At 36.5% G+C, this 18447-nt stretch overlaps 1 protein-coding gene across 1 annotated transcript in view; it reads right to left on the bottom strand.

The window, feature by feature from the left end:
• LOC117232804 (homeobox protein Nkx-6.2-like) overlaps nucleotides 1-12220 on the bottom strand; it is a 46762-nt gene extending 34542 nt beyond the window's left edge. The window contains exon 1 of the mRNA XM_033492465.1: nucleotides 11065-12220. Within this exon, the coding sequence (XP_033348356.1) occupies nucleotides 11065-11803 (739 nt within the window). The 5' untranslated portion in view covers nucleotides 11804-12220. The remainder of the gene's footprint in view (nucleotides 1-11064) is intronic.
• Nucleotides 12221-18447: the final 6227 nt, after the last annotated feature.

Here is an 18447-nt window from a genome sequence, read left to right as displayed (position 1 = left end):
CTATGTGGAAAAAGAAGAAACTTTTATGCACGTGGAACATTCTTTTATCAGACTTCGTTTTAAAAAGATATTTTAATAAAATACATACTGATTTTGGTTTCGCTATTCCCCAAGCAGATGATGTGAAAATCAAGCGATACGAATGGAAGTTCTTCAATTTTTCCAGACATTATTAGCTGATAAGGGAAAATCAATAAAAATTCCACTCTTTTATGCTACTTTTTTATTACGCAAGGAATCACAGTAGTTTCACACGATCTTCTCAAGATAGCAATCGTAATTACCATACAAATCGTAATTTGAAATTATCTTGTATTTAAAAATTCGATTGTAAAATATCATTTCAATTTAATAGAATTCTAAAACAATTGGATTGTAAATATTAACAAATTTTATTACAATCATCTTTTCATTTTATACTTTCATATCTTCGACCAGATCTTCGAATACTCGAATCTCCAAATTTTTGTCAATTCATAATTCCTATAAAATTCCAAATATTTTGGTTTCCGATCGTTTAAATCTTTAAATCTCTACAACCTTCTGAATCACCGATCCTTCGAATAGAAAATATATTACCAAAAAAAAAAAACCCATCTTAGATTCTAAAACTTCTCGAAAGCTCCTTAATTTTCCTGCACGGTAACCTGACACGAAACGTGTTAACCAAAGCAATTACAACCGGAAGACCAACGACCGTAATCACGCGTTCACAAATTACTCTGAACCCTTTTCCTTCGCTCTTAACCTAACCACCTAACGCTCGCTTTATATCAGGTTTATAAAATCCCAGTTGGTAATATTGTTGCATTGGTCAGTCGTTAATCGTGGCTGGTACAATTCGAAGAAAAATCGTACGGTTCTTTCTTTTCCTTTCCTTTACGAAATCTCTTTAGCCGTCTACCAATAAAACGTTATTTCCGTTTTTAGTGTTCTAGCGGTTCTCGGTTCAAGAAACCGGTGCTGGAAACGCAACGCGTTCGAGATACGATCGTTACCCCTTTTGTCCGTTACGTTCCGATCAAATAAAATTTATTGAATCGTAAAAACCAGGGCGATGCTGCATGCTCATCAACAAAAATATTCGGCATCGGTGTCGTAACTGCTCGTCGAATCGCTGGACTCACCGATTTTAATTGAACCTCCAACAGAGATTTTTACGTGGCGTGCGTGGTCTTGGAGTTTTTCAGGGAAAATCGGTTTAGGGAATATCGAAATGATTTTGGAAGAAGGTGACCAAGTGAGCGGACTAGCGATCGTGGCTTAGAAAAGAATGTTTCGTTAATAATTAATTTTAGAGAATAATAATGTGTTGGCTATTAAGAGTATCAAACTCGTGGTGTAATATTGTATTTATTGCAGCATTTGTATAGATACTGATTAAATTGGATCCACGTACATTGGTGGCCATAAGCTCGTGTTAGCACATCCCGCGATACTCAGTAGAAATTGAACGCTCGTCGCTGTTTTCACTTTTTAATTATTTTATCGTAAATCCGATGCTTCGTTCGCGTTATACGTATCTTATGACGTAAAGTAGTAACTGTAGCTAATTTGGAAGAGTATCCAATAGGGATGTGTGGAACGTTGCAGTATCTCGGCAAGTAATTAACGAAATCAATCGCCAACAGTGTAAGATGGTTCGTTAAAAGCAAAGGACGAGCACATTCACGTTTGAGCTTCACTTGGAAATCTGTCGGTGAATGCAGTCGATCGTTGTGTTTGAAAGCCTATAAAAGTTCTATAGAGGCGAGTTAAAATAGTGAAAGTTTTTAGCGAAGACGAGTTAAAGAATATTACTTTTGCACGATTTATCGTTAAACGTGCTTGTCTCTGAGTATTGGAAAAAATGTAATTAAATTTATATGAACGTTGAATTTATTTTCTTCTTGGCATAATTATTATTCTTCTGTCGAAATACGTATGTACCTAATACGGAACACATCGAGTGTGCGTAATATGTAACGTGTCAAGGATGCTGCGATGCTAATAATGACGATACAAAATTATATTTATCTTGTTGCGGCAATTGCAAAAGATAATAGCGAAGAATAGGTTCAGTTCGCTATCTTCATTAGAAACACGAACAACGTGCTTCTAAGGTGCGTCATTCAACGTGTAGAAGACAAAAAAAATTAATACAATGCAAGCTTAAAGAATGGAAGATATTTGTCCATTTGTCTTCTTTATTTAAATAAATATTCATTTTTCATAGTAAAAGTAAAATTGAATTTAAACTGTTGAACTTTAGCTCATGCGAATATCTGCTTTACTCTAATAGCTGAGATTCGATAATTCTGATCATCTGATTATCCTATATCATACAAAAAGAATACGTACACAATTTTTTCTAATACAATGTGGTCAAATTCAAACACTTGCCGAGTAACATAGAAAAATCAACGATACGATATTAGACAATACTCAAACATGCAGTAAGAACATTTTTTAGGAGAATTCGTGGTTGAACCTATTACGATAGAAAATAGGAAATAGAAAAGGGAAATAATATTCGGCTACGTAAAATTAAAGCGTTGCTTCTGTTTCGAGTGAGACGGAACAGGGGTGAATTATCGCGAAAGCAGATGCAGCCACGCCGGAAGCCAAGAGGTGGCTGAATGAACACACCGACGCGTATCGAACCTGCGCATTTCGTATTGCGCGACATGCATTGCTCGCCCATTTTACTCGGGGGCGGGATACATGTTTATACAGCGTGCTCGATGAAAAGCGTACTCGCGACATTTTCCATCCTCCTGGTAGGGAAAATTGTGGCCCTATGTAGAGGGTTAATGAACGGCCGTTTGCTGTTGGAATAATTTCCTTTGATTAGAAGAAATTCTAATCGATGCGTCTCGTGATACCCGAATTTTCTTCACCGGAGACGTATTCAGAGATGTTTAAAGAGAGGTACAGTTGACACCACCGTACGAAATTGTCGTAGGTGAAAATTGACGAAGCGTTTCTTTGTTCTTGTTTCATTTATTTCGTCGATTTATTCGAAAAGCTTTTTGGTATATACGATGTAAAAAAATAGACGAAACATTAAATTACAAGGAAAAATAAACGTGTATCTATAACAGAAGCGTGTTAGGAAGCGTCGTAATAAATGAGAGTTAATAAGTGATAGCGTTGATATGGATTGCTATACAATTAAAATAGCCACATGCCACAGGGTGTCGTTCAGAATGGACCAAAGTGAAATTCTTTAAACTTCTAGGAGCAGCGTTTACAGCGGAGAGAATAGTTGCATAATGTGAGTAGCGTAACATCCTTCGATATCTTACAATCAAAGATAATATCAATCGTTATGCCTATACTGCTCGGTTGATTGAAGAGTCGAATCGCTAAGAATCAGGTGATAAACGGGAGAAAAAGAAGCCGCAACGTTTGGCAGCAAGTTTAAGGAATTTACATCGAGTATTCTCAATTTTGTAGCTATGCGATTTGCAGTAAGACGATCAGATAATACAAGCATATTCCGAAATGTGTCTAGACAGTAGATGGTAGAGAAGAATTCTGAACGTGTTAGCGTTACAAGAGAATTTTGATACTCCGCGAGTAAGCCCAAGAGATTTAAAACCACGAGATGTAATTGCAGCGAGACGCGAATGGCAAATTTGAGGAAAAAATAATGCCCACGTTCTTAACACGACTCAACGAACATAGTGGTACACCGTTTATAGCGTAGTTAAAAAATTGAACTACTCTTTCCTTGGCTAAATCTGACTATGTGGCATTTGGCTAAATTTCAGATAAAAAAGACGATTTGTCGTTGCAACAGCGTTCAGGAAAGCGATCAACCTAATTTTCTATTAATTAAACTCATTGACGACTATAACGCAATGGTAAATTTTGCGATCATTTGCGTATGGTACAAATTTCGCACGCAGGAAAAGCCCTAAATTTTTTAATGCAATCTTATCGCTGTTAAGTTTCGAAAATTCACGCATCGCGATTTTTTCCACGAAGATAGATGTCCAACTATCGTTCCGTACGAGAATGTTAACGTACTATTTCATTCTGTAGATTAAACAATTTATTTTTCCAACAAATCCTACTTCTTTTTGTCGAATCAAAAAATTGCAATAAATTTTTTCTTTCTCACGAGCAAAGGGAATATCCAATTATATACAAAGCGTTGGTTAAAAGATTATAGATGGGAAATGAGAAGAAATTTTTGTTTTCATCCCTAATATCTATCTTTAGTCTCATAAATTACCAAGAGATGAGATTCTCCGATAGCTTTGAATAGCGTAAACGGACGAACTCGATGGCCCTTAAAACCCGACCTTGTTCGTGGCATCGTCAGCCTAATTCACAAACTCATGAACCCTGGTCACGTGCCCCTCTCGTTCGTAAAATGTGTTTAGTATTTCTATGCCGCTCTTGATGGCCATGCTTTTAAATTTATGGTATTATACTTGGTGTATAGATGTGTGTGTGTATGTGTATGTGTATATATATGTATACGTGTCGCGATATCATTAATAATGGACGTACCGAGCTCGATGAACCCTTCAGTGTTGTGAAACACCCTCGATTCTCACGTTCCCCGATACAACATCGTTAAAATGGCGAAATAAGAGCAACAGGGCGAAGCTTGCCCAGATTCCGCTTAGAATTTTATCTTCCATCTGTTTTCATAATGAAAACCATGTAAAATTGACTGCTATGGAATTACGTAGCTGGATTTTGTATAACTTAATTTGTCATTGTAAATGGAAAAGTAGAAGACTTTTAATGGAAAACTAGCTATTATCTTGTAAATTATAATTTATACACGATGGAGTAGCGGGGTGAAAAAATAGCTTGACGTATTTTTCGAAAATCTACAGTAGACCTATCGAAGGAAACGAACTTTTAAATACGACGTTGTGCTTCGAAGAAGATTCAATTTGGATATTTTTCGACACGGGGTTTTGCTTTCGAGAGAATTTGGTTTGAAAATTTTGCAGTTAAATCCTGGCTGTGTGAAATTGTTAATAAACAAATATTCTAGATTATCCACTACAATAGATACATATTAATTATTAAGATGAAGTTTAATAATATAATATGACATAATAAGATAGCAATATAGCGTAGTAACTAAAAGCTGAATGTAAAAATATAAGGTAGCGTAAGAAACTAGGAATAAGAATGCCATTGCCATGAGCCTAAAGTACAAATAAATTATGATTATTATTATCATCATTATTATTATTATATTATGAGTGCAGAACACTAAATACATATGTACATTCAAATATTCTAATCTGACGTTTATTAATTGATAGTTAGAAATCTTTCTCTCCGTGATTGAAACGTGGCTTTCCAACTTGGCGAAGGATCGAGAGGTCGACTTCAGATCGCAAACTCGCCTAACCGAATCGGATAAACGCGTATACTCGCGCGAACCGAAGTTAGCGTATTTCCGGTTAACCACCTGACGACGGTGGCCAACTTGGCTAGGGATTTTGATCCTGTGTTAACTCACGAACAGGTCAATTGTACTTTACAATAGGAAACGCTGTTATATTGTATATAAACTGGATAGAAGCCAAGAAAATTTTTCTCCAAAATTCTATAATGCAATTTCACCTTCTTATAGCTGCGTCATTTTATCTTATTGGCTACTATTATGTTATCTATAAAAGAAACGAAAATAAAGGAAGATAAGAGAGAAGGTAGGGCAGATCTTAAACAATGTTCACGCGGTCTTTTTAAACTATAGCCGGTCCCATTATGGTGAATTATGAGAACGATTGCTGGAGATATTTGAACGTCCGCCACGAGCAAAAGTAGCACAGCAGCCGGATATAAATCGCGAAAGATTCTTTCGGGACCCCACGGTAGCTTTTACGGGTGCCACGCCGTGGATTTCTCCTTTTATTGGAAGGAAAACAATTTTATAGTGTCTACAGTGTTGCTGAACCGCGTTACGTGCCCCGGGTCGTTCTTACAGAGAGCTCTATCTTAATTCTACGATATACTTACAGTGACGGACAAAAGCAAGTTTAGATGTAAAATGAAAGGTATAAAGGAAACGTACCATAGCATTGCAAAATGGATTTCTATTTAATAAGAGCAATGAATAAATCAGAGAATACATAACTGTTGTCGATATGGTTGTCCAGTATTCTTAGTATCTAGCAGGCATCTCTTTTACACAGTTTTTACAGAGATATGTATGTGTATATATACACAGATATGTTAATTTTCGTTCTATAAGAAAATAATAGAATGCACAACATTTTTTGTTTTATATTATTTTGTTGAATTACGTACGATCAATAGAACGATCAATAGAATGCTTCGCATAGAACATTATTTCCTTAGAAAACGCGAGAAGCTTTTGAGTCGACCTAATGCGTAAGAACAGATTTAATTTTGCGAACTTTGAGCGTGTGAATGCGAGTAAGATATAAGTACGTGTGAGTTTAAGAAAATATAGCAAAGCCAAGTCCATTTACAGGTTGTAAGACCACAATTAGATAAAATAACGATAAACCTAAATTTCCTCTTATTGCAAACATCAGTTTCTCTATTTAAATTTACAATTAATTATTGCGTCATTTGAACTTTGTATTTCTTAGAACGTTTTTCAATCGTCGAATCCTTTGAAATGTTAAAATCTTAAAAAAAAAAAAAAAAAAGAAAAATAGAATTATCGTGGCAAACGATAATTTGTCTTTAAGAATATTATAATTTAATTATGTTCAAAGTTAAATTTGACGTTATTGCGGACGATATATTCGCCAGGATTGAATCGATATCGATGCCGGCCACGATGTGAGAGCTATTGGAGGAATCTTTATGAAGTGTTTACGCCTTAGGAAAGGTTTGAAGGGGACCTGGCCCAGAAACGTGTACCTAATGACATGAAATCGGGTACTTCGGATTCTAGCCAAGCTCTTGTACCACTTACATCGAACAATATGGCTAAATTTACGCTTTTACGTGCTCTTAGAGTACCGTGTTACGTGACTCAAGCACTTTCCTATCTCGTACATCGAATTCACCTTACAAAATTTCCATTTCATTTGAATCGATTTCATTTTAATCTATTTTACTCTGAACTAGTTCAGTGTTCGTCAGTCATCTTTAGATTGCAGGCGATCCATAAAAGTTCGGATTAAGTTTCTCAATTTCACGACTCTTCGTTTTCATTCGCATTCTACATTTTACGTGATAAAGATCATCAGTGGAATTTATCGCGTAAGATATGGAGCATAAATCGAAATTTAAGATTTAGGTGGAAATTAAGCGAGCTAACCGAATTTTCAGCTAAATTACGTGATTCTTTAATTTCAAAACACTTCGTTTAAATTCGTACCCTATATTTCACACGATAAAGACAAGATCAAGTAAAGTAATTGAAATTTAATCTAAATTGTACGGCTATCATCCAGCGTGCTAATAATTTCAACGCGTTGGACTCGTTAATTTATACAATTTGAATCGTAACTGTTTCATTTATCAGTAAGAATTTAATAAGAAATTATATGGAACAGTCCAATTCATCGGACTTTGGTATAATGTGAAAATTTTATAGATGATAGTGTGAGTTGGGGATGCTGGAGAAGATTAGCGATCAGAAATTAGTATCCTTCAGATTGGTAAGCTAGTTTGATCATACTTTGGGATAGTGGTATTAATTATCTGTATTGCCGGAGATTCAGTTCGACGAAGCTTGTGAAATTTATTCAACGACTTCGTTTAGATACTCAATTTTTTGATAAGTATCGTTAATTACTATTGAAAAATATAGCGACGGATAAGTACGCTGTGGCTGTAATTTCTTCAATATTGTTGCATCATTAAGTAGCACTTTACTTTGAATTGTTTATATATCTTTTGTTATTACGTGTATTCTGCAATTTACATAAATTTATATAAATTTATTTATATAAATAAATTACGGTGTATTTAACGAAACAATATCTACATAGAATAAATCGCGTATAAAATATCGTAAATCCATCAAAATTCGATGTTAATGTTCCTTAATCATTTTACAATATCTTCGTATTAGAAGAATAAAAAAGGAAAATGAAGAGATTCTAAATAACAATTTCATAATATGAATAAACATTTTCACGAACAATTTCAAAAAATAATATATCCATTGTTCGTGCTTTATTTTATATTACAACGATAATTATCTCTTCGTGGAGATTCAAATTGATAATTATTTCTGTAAATAAAAACGAGAAGAGGAGTAAAAGCAAAGATCAGTCGGGATATCGATCGATTTTCCAAAATTACACGAACGTAAACAGACGTGTGTATATCGATTTTCATTTATAACTTTCAAATGAATTACTTTTTATTAAAATTATATTCTTCTAGTTTCAATAAGCAGTAGAAATTTCGTTGAATTTACGATGGCGTTCGTCGGCCGTCAGGTGTAACGATTCGCAATCGCCTGGGAAATTATTCGAAATTCACTTTCGTTTCGTCGGCGAAGCGACACGAACGGGTCTCGTAAATAATTGGCGCTTTAATCATTTTAAATGCACGGATAATCCGGGATCAAGTTCAAGATAGAGCTCCAGGACAGATACAGATTATTGCTCGTGCACAGGACAGAGCGGTATTTGCGCAAGACACGTTTAATTTCAACTGAAACAATTTAACGAACAACATCCTTAATACGAATCTTTCACTTTAAATCATAGAATGTACAACGAAATCCTCGTGAATGATGTAAATTTATGAGAACGTACAGGATGAATTATTCGAGTAATTAGAAAATTATGGCACGTTGTTTGATAAATCGGGAAGATTCTATAAAAATAAAAAAATAATTTTTATAGAAAAGTTGAGAGAAATGTCTCGAGAAGATTCGAACCATTCGTATTAAATTACGTTGTACGATTAAACGATGAAGAAAAGTTTGTAGGAACAGGAAAATGAGTTAATTGAATAATATCAAAATTATAACGCGTTCGTTTGAAAATTGGAGAAATTCGAAAAGTCTCCGTTACAGGAAAGTTCCATAGAAAAGTAACTATCGCAGAAAAATTCTGTAGAAAAACAGCTTCTGCATAAAAATTCTTACGTACTTTCTTTGAAGATAGAAGCATTTCTTTCGTGTTACACTGGAAAATATGTAAAAAATACTTTTCACGAATAGTACAAAGATTTATGAGAACATACAGAATGAATTACTCGGGTAATTCCAAAGTTATATTACGCCGATGCGTTTGTATGTAAAGACAGTGTTATCGTGAAGAAACCACTGTAAATTTTCTTCGTTATAAAGTGATGTTACTTCTTTCAATACTTGGCGTTTCGCATGCACAATATTATGTTTTCACGAATTCTTAATTGAATAAACGATAAATGTATTTGTGTCTTTGGTAAGACTGGTCCTAATTGGAATGTGTTATATTTTTATCGTGAAAATGCAAAGGAAATAGTATTTCTACTCGTAACGCAAAAAACATTTCATTAGAAATATCGAGTGTTAAATCTTGTTTGCAAAGAACATTAAACCTTCACTTGTTATAACACGATCTTTTAATACTTCTTGTTCCTTTATTTTTTAAATAGGAATTGAAAATGGGATAAGATGATGGATTATTGATAATATTAGTAATTGCAAACATCGATCGACATTTAAGCCGAATGAAATATCGTATAAATCTTTAAATATTACACGGGAACAGAATCATTTTTATTCTTCGATTGTCGACACGATCGATCATACCGCCGGTCAAATTATAAATCTGGTGCCGCTGGCGTTTTTGATTTTATTGAAATTAATTCGCACGATATTAATATCCGCGTTGTATAAAATTGGAATAAAAATCGTGTAAAATGAATCTTGCACGTTCTTCCCATGAAATTCTTTTCAATTATTATTCTAAGTTGGATATTGTTGTTCTCGATTGAATTTTTATCGTCCAATATAATTTGCCAATCATGGTTCGCAAATCATGATTTGCCTTTGGCTTAGACAAATTCTATGAATACGTGTGTATTATAGGTCCCCTAAACATCAAGTACCATAATCTTCTTTCCTGTTAAACACTTTTATATCTGTCACATTCACAGTATCCTGTCTACAATCTTTATCTATCAATTTTAAATCTTTCAAATTCCAATTTTATGTAATCTCCTCACAACAAAACTATTTCTACACCTATATCTTTCGTATTATATTCCATTTCCTGTACTGTACACCCTAAGATCTTCGCCATCATCTAATTATTTTCACAAGTATTCTCATAGTCATATCTCGCATCGATAAATTAAAAAATGTTCAAACCCGAACTTTATAAATCTCTGAAGATCTAAACAGAATCAAAAACAGGTTGGAAAAAATAAATAAAAATTCTCATCCGACAATATCCCACGTGCATACATTATACTTCCCTGCGCTATGCACTGATACAATTAACTAGAGCAATCTTTTCTGAAACTTGTGCGTATCATTAAAATTCCCTCCTCTTACAATCCTTATCGATTCTAAAACCTTCCAAATCCCAACTTTTAACTTACAGATCCGCCAATAATGAAACTATTTCTACGTTATATTCTGTTCTCTGCTGTATACGCTTGAAAATATATATTTTTCATAGGTACACTCTCATTTCTATGTCGATCAATTAAGAAATAACAAACTTCGCAAAACGTTCCCAGAAGCATAATAACAGCAATAGAAATAAGACTGAAAAATACTGGAAAAGATAAGGAAAAATACTCATCTAACGATATGATGGTGAATCTCGCGTCTGTTCTATGCGTCATGTTCCCCTATATTACGTACCTGTGCAATTAATTGGCACAATTCTTTCTAAGATTTCTGTATCTCTTACGTTCTCCCAGTCCATAACCATTATCAACCGCAAAATTTCAACTTACAAATCTCTGCACAACGGAGCTATTGCTGAATCTACATCGTCTATATTATATTATACCCTGTATACCCTATGCTGCCACCTCCCTATACTCCCTCCCCCATATCGATGAATTAAAGAATTCGAAACCTCCTCAGAAATTCAATCAAACCAACAAAGATAAGACCGAAATAAAAGTGAATTAAGACTGGGGAAAATAAGGAAAAATACTCACCCGACGATGCGGTGAATCCCGCGTGCATGCCGTACCTCGGCGCGGTCATGTGTTGGGGGTGCGGCGTCGGCTGGAGCGCGGCATGTGTGGCGGACACAGGCGCCTGAGGATGCGTGGCCGCCGGCCGCGACAATATCGTGTCGATGCCATGCGGATTGCTTCCGACGGAGGTGATAGAAGTGGCAGGACTATGTTTTCCACTTCCAGTGGGTGAAGCCTGCCCTTGAGTGATCGTAGACAATGGAACGCTGATCCTGGGCAAGTGAATCCCGGCAGCTTGTTGTTGCTGTTGATGATGAACCTGCTGTTGTTGTTGTTGCTGTTGTTGCTGCTGGTGCTGCTGATGTTGCTGATGGTGACTTCGTTCAGCCATAGAGTGCAACGCTGCCAATGGCTGACTGGCCAACATGCTTCCACCGGCGGCGCTCAGATTTAAAAATTGGAGAACATGAGGTGCGGCTGCTGCGTGAAAATCGTGCAACCAGGGCGGTCTAGGAGGCGGTGGCGAGTGGCTGGATGCAGGAGGCGGCGAACACGAGCCCAGAGATGAACCCGCAGACGAACTTCTGTCGCCTTCCAAGTGACTGTTCCGTCTGTGAGCGTCGCTCAACGACGACATGTTCTCGCCTGGCTGCGCCTCTGGGCTCGAACGAGACTGCAAGTCCGTGCAGGGCTCCGTGTCCGTGCAGCTCTTACCACTTGTGTTGTTGTTGTTATTGTTGGTCAGAGAACACACCATCTCGCACCACGCATAGTTCGGCAATGAGCGGAAAATTTCGGCCGGGACTGGAAACCGGGGTTTAAACGACAAGATCGTTTGCAGATGATGGGCGGGTCGAGCACTTTGGAGCGCGGTCACTGGTACACACTAAGCATAATCACTCACGATTTGGCGGTGGACTGGTTCCTCACCGATCACTTTGTTGCGCTCCCATAATGTGGTTTATTTGGTTTTTCGAAATATTACCTTCAGGATATTTTAGAATGCGTTTTGTAGGGATATTTCTCTTTAGGAGGAATTATTTTTGATTATTATTATCATTGGTGTTAGCTTTATTTAGCACGTGTGGCTACTTTAAGGTTCTCCAGAGTCCAACGTGAATTTGGAATACTATATAAATAGATTTGAAAGATTATTTCATCAAAATATCCAAAATTTGGTGGACGATAGTTTTATTTACGTTAATGGATTCTTAACAAATTGACTTTTCAAGATATTTTCTTATATAAAATATTCCAAAATGATTTTCGAAGACCACTGCGTTTCAATCTAAATTTTCTCTTTTCTCTATGCTCAATACAAGACTCTTCCGATCATTATGTTCCCCAATTTCTTCTTTTTCTCTAGTTCAACGTAAATTCTCTACCATTGTGTTTTTTAACATAAATTTGTTTTCCCCGAAGTCCAAAATAACCTTCTTTTCACCACTATATTCTACAATATGACTTTCTTTTTTCCCAGAGTTTCATATAAATTTTTCACTATGTTCTCTAATGAAAACTTTCCCCTTTCCTCAATTCCAAAATGACCTTTTTTCCTACTACATTCTCCAACGAAGATCCGCCCTTTTCCTAAGAAATACAAACTGATCTGTTTCTCACCACTGTGCTCTCTATTCCAAGTTTTTCCTTCTAAAGTTTAATGCAATCTTCCCCCACCACAAAGTTATTCTCCTATACAAATTAATTTCTTCTAAATCCAATATATCCTCCTTCCATCACTGCACTCTGCGATACAAATCTCTCCTTTTCCTAAAGTTCAGCATGAACTTTCCATCGCTGTGTTCTCCAATACGATTTTCCTCTCCCCCTAAGATCCAATATAAACTGTCCACCTCCGACTTCTCAAACGCAAAGATTTCTTCCTTTTCCTCTCGTCCAATCCTCTTCGTTCAAAGTCCTTATCTCACTAGATTTTTTCCTCCCCAGATGTTCCCCTTTCCCAAAGTCCAAACTTCAACAACTTGTGTTTTCACCACTGTACTCCTCTATCATCCACCGAAATCCTTGCCTCCGAATAACAAACCGATACCCTGCAAATTCACGAATCATGCACGCCTAATATCACTTAAGGTACGACATCTCGGAAAATATGGTTGAAAAATCACGTCGATTGTTGGGTACACTATACTAACTTGTTAAGGGGGTAGTAGCCGAGCGACTCGGCTCGCCAAGTGGTATGCGACTGGGGTGCATCGGGAGCCAAGCTCGTCCGATCCGACTTAACTCGCTCGAAGCATGGTCGAGGTGCTTCGTGTTTGGTTCGGGTTTTGGTTTCGGGTTCTCTCGGCTCTCCGATAGGTCGATCCAACAGCCGGCTGTGCAACGAACGAACGAAGTGGATTGGCGTGGAAACGGTGGGTCGGCTGAACATCGAAGGGCGGTTCTGTTCCAGGATTGGCCAACCTCGGCTCATTCCTCCGGAAGAAGAGGTGTTCCGGGCGGGGCCTCTCAATCTCGCGTTAGCTTCTTGTTAAGCGTCTTTCATTGTGTGTTTAAATTCGTAATTTATGATCCCGACTGAATAAAACAAGAACTCGCTTGGTGTTCCGCTTACTGGCTGCTGGCTGGTTGGCTGGCCGAGGCTAGGAAGCCCCCTGGCTCCGGCTGAGCTGTTTGCCTGACTGGCTCCGCTAGTTTGCTCGACAACTGGGCACCTCTGTATGACTATGGTGACACTACCGCCTCGATAACTTCCTTGCTTCCGCCGCCCTCTTCCTTTCCACCCCTTCACGCTCCTGCGTATGCCCTACCACCCCTCTTTCCATCTCTCTTTTCCATCTCTTTTCGGGGTATATACAGGGTGGTCAATAGGGTATACTCGTTTTAATTGTAGCGTATCGTGTCGTAGCTGTTGCCTCGAGCTGGGAAGATTAAGGCTTCGTCGGGTCTATAGGTCGGTTTATTATACTACGATACATACGTTTCTATGTATACGTAACGTGATTTTTTCCTCAGCTATCGATTCACGTATTTTGTCCAGGTATTAGATATAAAGTGTAGCGCGTCTGTTACAACCCATGAAGTATGTATTACGAAACAAGTATATGCAAGATGTTCAATTATATTGGTTGCTTCGAAGAGGAAAATGTTAAGATTCTGTTGAGTCTATAAATCAGCCTACGATACGATGATACACATATGGTACGATGGTACACTCGTAGCACAATTTTCTCTCATTACCGATCAAAGTATTTGACCAAGTACCTACAAAGTATGTACAAGACATAAAACATAAAGTATCAAGTCCAGCGTACGCTGCTTCTTGTATCTGTAAAACCACCCTGAAATTACCAACAAAATGTCCAATAGAAATAATCAAACCAGAATATTCATACGAGTGCTCTAACGAAAAATTAAGAGAATACGTCGTGTCGTTAAGATCCTACGTTGTTCGATTCGACAAACAAAAACCGATGTTTGTATCATTATCCTGTTAGCCACCCTATATGTATCACCATCTCTGTGCCGGTTCACTCCGACCGGACGAGTCTCCAGCTTTTCAGCCAGCCAAGTACGCGTAGACCGAGCAAATCGAGTTATTTGCTCCCGATGGTCCATTTGGCTTGCTCCTACGTATGGCGATGCACGTGTCAACGAGAATTCGCTTACTTCATCCGGCTAAATCATTGCCACTAGGATCACGTAACTAATGTCGCTCCTTGCCTCTCTCTATCCTTTTACAACTACGCTTATCCTTCGCTCCAAACCATCTTCATTTGTTTCTGGTATCTGGATTCAGCTAGATCTGGCGTTCGACCAATCTAATGATCGAGCCAACCGGACGAACCTTTCGCTCGTTTTCCAACCGAAGGATGAATAATTTATGCCGGCTGACTGCTGGCTACCCCCATTTCCCTCCTCCAAGCTTCAGTTCGCTGGCGTTATGTCAGGCGAGAGGTTCGTCGAATGTCGAATCGACGGATAATGGACGGCGAGGCATCGTTCCCGACGAAATTGTTTTGAACTGGAGGGTTTTAGGTGAAGGGAGGGGAGCATAGAGATTTGATGTTACTATTGGTATATGTTGCTACAATGGTTAGATGGTATTCTCCATATTGATTCCGGGGGTGGCTCCGTCAGACCAGCTATCGTCGGATGGACTTGCGTCTAACCGAGGAAGTTTATTTCTCCATTTAGATTTCTGCACTGTATTGCTTCCTCTGCAGTGTATTTCTTCTGGTTTTCAACGGTTCAAGGAGAAAACTTTGCGAATACTCTGGATGAGGGAATAGCAGCAGTAGGAATTATGGGGTGTGGATGTTTTTAGGAAATTGTAGATTTGACGAGCTTTTTATTCTTCTGAATTTAGATTTGTTCGATATCCTATTTTTTTTTTTTTGCTAAGATACTTTTTTTTCGTTCAATAATTTAACGAGATTTTTCGCATGATATTTTATTTAAACAAGAAAATCGTAGGATATGGGTGTTTTTAGAAAATCATAGATTCGACGAGCTTTTTATTGTTCTGAATTTGGGTTTGTTCGATATGTTGTTTATTTATGGTGGTTTCTTTTGCTCGATAGTTTAACAAGATTTTACGAACGATATTTCGTCAAAGCGAGAAAATTATAGGACGCGGTTATTTCCTCTCGTTCTGGGATTATATTTGTCGAGTGTATCGCTTCTTTATATGCCAGGAAGTTTCTTTTATTCAGTGGTTTAAAAAGAAGATTTTGTGAATGACATTTTGAGAAGGGGAATTCCTAAAGACAGGAAATTGCCGGGTGTGGATATTTTCCCTCGTTGATACACTCTGTGTGATTATTTTGTTTTCCTTTCAGTAGCTTTTTAAAATAAAGATATTAAACAAAAAAAGAAAGGACATTTCAAAATTTTTTCTCTATTATTTTGAATAATTTGATAAATTTATATTTCCTGGAAATTCGATATTAATGGCAATTTTTTTAAAAATTAAAAAATCATATAAGAAAAGGAAGACATGAAAATCTTATAAAATATAATTCTTTTTCCATTATTCTATATGATTATGATAAACCAGTATGTTTTAAATTTTATTTCGATTATAATATTGTTTAATAAATCAAACAATAATAGAAGAGAACATATAATATTAAATCGCGTATAATATTAAAAGAATACTCGGCAAATATTGTTTCGCTATCTACCTGAAGCTAATTTTGATTTATTATCAGCAGCAAAAGTCAGGGTCGGGCAATTGAGGTCGATACGAATCTATTAGGGCTGGTTCTCGTAATAATCCGTATTAAATGGTCGCGATACAGCACGATGTAATAATATAGAGACAATGATACGCGATAAAAGCGCGACGCTTCATGAAGACGCAGCATATGGTGCATTTTATGACTGTTCGATAGCACCGTTTCAATTATGGAAAATAATCTGTCGATCCTCTGTTTAAATAAGATGATTTCAATAATACACACGCAAACATACATTGACTCTCGATACAGCTGAACGTATTATTTTATTCACAATCGAAATCGAAATCGAAATTGGTTTTAACAAAATTCCCTGAACCTTCTGTTCCGGTCAGATAGCAACATAATTCAATTATATTTGCAATTTTAAGGTACGCAAGATACAATATTTAAAATTCTACTTAATATTAAAATTCAAAATATTTGCTATTTTATACGAAAGTGTTAACTAAAATAAAGAATTATTTTATTCTATTGTTATCTCTAAAATAAAATTAATTAAAATGAAAATCATACCTGATCGTTGTTTACCTAATTTAAAACCACATTCTTCTAACTACAATAATTAGTTCATATAACGCACATAGTATATCGAATAAACGACAAATTATCTTAAGTTATTCAAATTATTGTTTATGTATATTAAATCCGTAGATGATCAAATAGCATTTCAATATGCGAATGACTCTTCTTTGAATTATTTTACTCCATATTTAGCTGATGTTATTTTGAAGTAATTAAACATTAGCTCATTTAAATGCAATAAATAATTTTGCCTCGAATTATTCCACTGTTCAATCGTTAAATCTGTGAAATAATTTCTTATATCATTTTATATCTAGTCTACACCTTAGTCTACGTTAAGTTACTTACTCACCATTTCGCGAATGACGACTGCGGCCTTTGCACTAGAGAAATGAAAGAGTTAAACAGTTGATTTCAGGCCCAAGTCGCAATCTAAAACACATTTATGTGGCAACGTAACGCGTTCACGCATCTATACACGTATATGTATATCTATAATACAAGTAAATACAGGCAACGTAACGTCCATTCGCTTTGAATATAATTCGAAAAGAATCGCGGTTTCCGTCGGCGTAATCCGCGCCGCGGTGGCAACACCAGAACATAAATTTCTCGTTAAGGACTGCCCCCCATCGTTCGGTTTTATCTCCTTCCTCCTATAGAAAGTCATTACGCGCCTCTTCCATGTCTCCATCGTGTTCTCTCACCCTTTTTCATCCGCTTTCTTCATCCTAGCTTCCTGTTTACATTATGAAAAAACATATCGAAAGGTATATACAGCATCTATAGCGTAAGTATACTATTAAGAATACAATTCTTACTAGCTACAGGAAAATTGCTAAAAGGACGCAGAAAGTATTATATTTGCTCCTTGTATCTCTTATAGTAATAATGAACTATAATCAATTCGGCACAAGTATCATTAAATTTCGTATCATTTGGTAATATTTTTACGTTAAATAAAAATACTACGTAAATGAAATGTAGAACCTGATGAAAGAAACACTTGGTTGGAAAGTATGTGGTATGCACCTATGCTGTTTATGTAATCATTGTAAAAGTTGTATAAATTCACTATAGATGATTAATGTTAAACATTTTGTAAATTATTAACCGCTAAATTACCACGTAACACAATATGACGTAAGATAAGTAGGATAAGTAAATAATATGACAAGTATAATAAGAAGATCCGCAGCCTCAATGCAAGGCATTACTGTAAATAATAAAAGATAGCAATAAACCACTAACTATTAACCGCAACTGTTAACCATCGTCCTCCAACCATGGGAAAAGACAGGTGTCGTTAGCTTGAATTTTTGCAAACTTTATCATTACCAGTATAAAGTTTTATCAAAGAATTGCAGCTACATCTCCGGTACCTCCCCTTATTAAACCACCATACGTTATTGTATATCTATAGAAAGGGTTGATTCGCATCGATAAAATCCGTGCAAATTACACCGTCACGTTAAGTAATATGTATTCTTCTATCTATTCTAAAAATCCATTTTTGAATCAGCGTAGGTTATTAAATAGTACCTGTAGAAAGGGTTGGTTTAGACCAATAAAATCAGCGCAAATTACATCGTTACCGACGATCAACCGGCAATAAAGCTTGCTCTGTCTTTCTCTTTCTCTCTGTATGTCTCACTCTCACTCTCTCTCTCTCTCT

The sequence above is a fragment of the Bombus vosnesenskii genome, unplaced genomic scaffold (assembly GCF_011952255.1).
Source record: "Bombus vosnesenskii isolate JDL3184/JDL3185 unplaced genomic scaffold, Bvos_JDL3184-5_v1.1 scf7180000013293, whole genome shotgun sequence".
Lineage (NCBI taxonomy): Eukaryota > Metazoa > Arthropoda > Insecta > Hymenoptera > Apidae > Bombus > Bombus vosnesenskii.
This window is presented reverse-complemented; position numbering and strand designations above follow the sequence as displayed.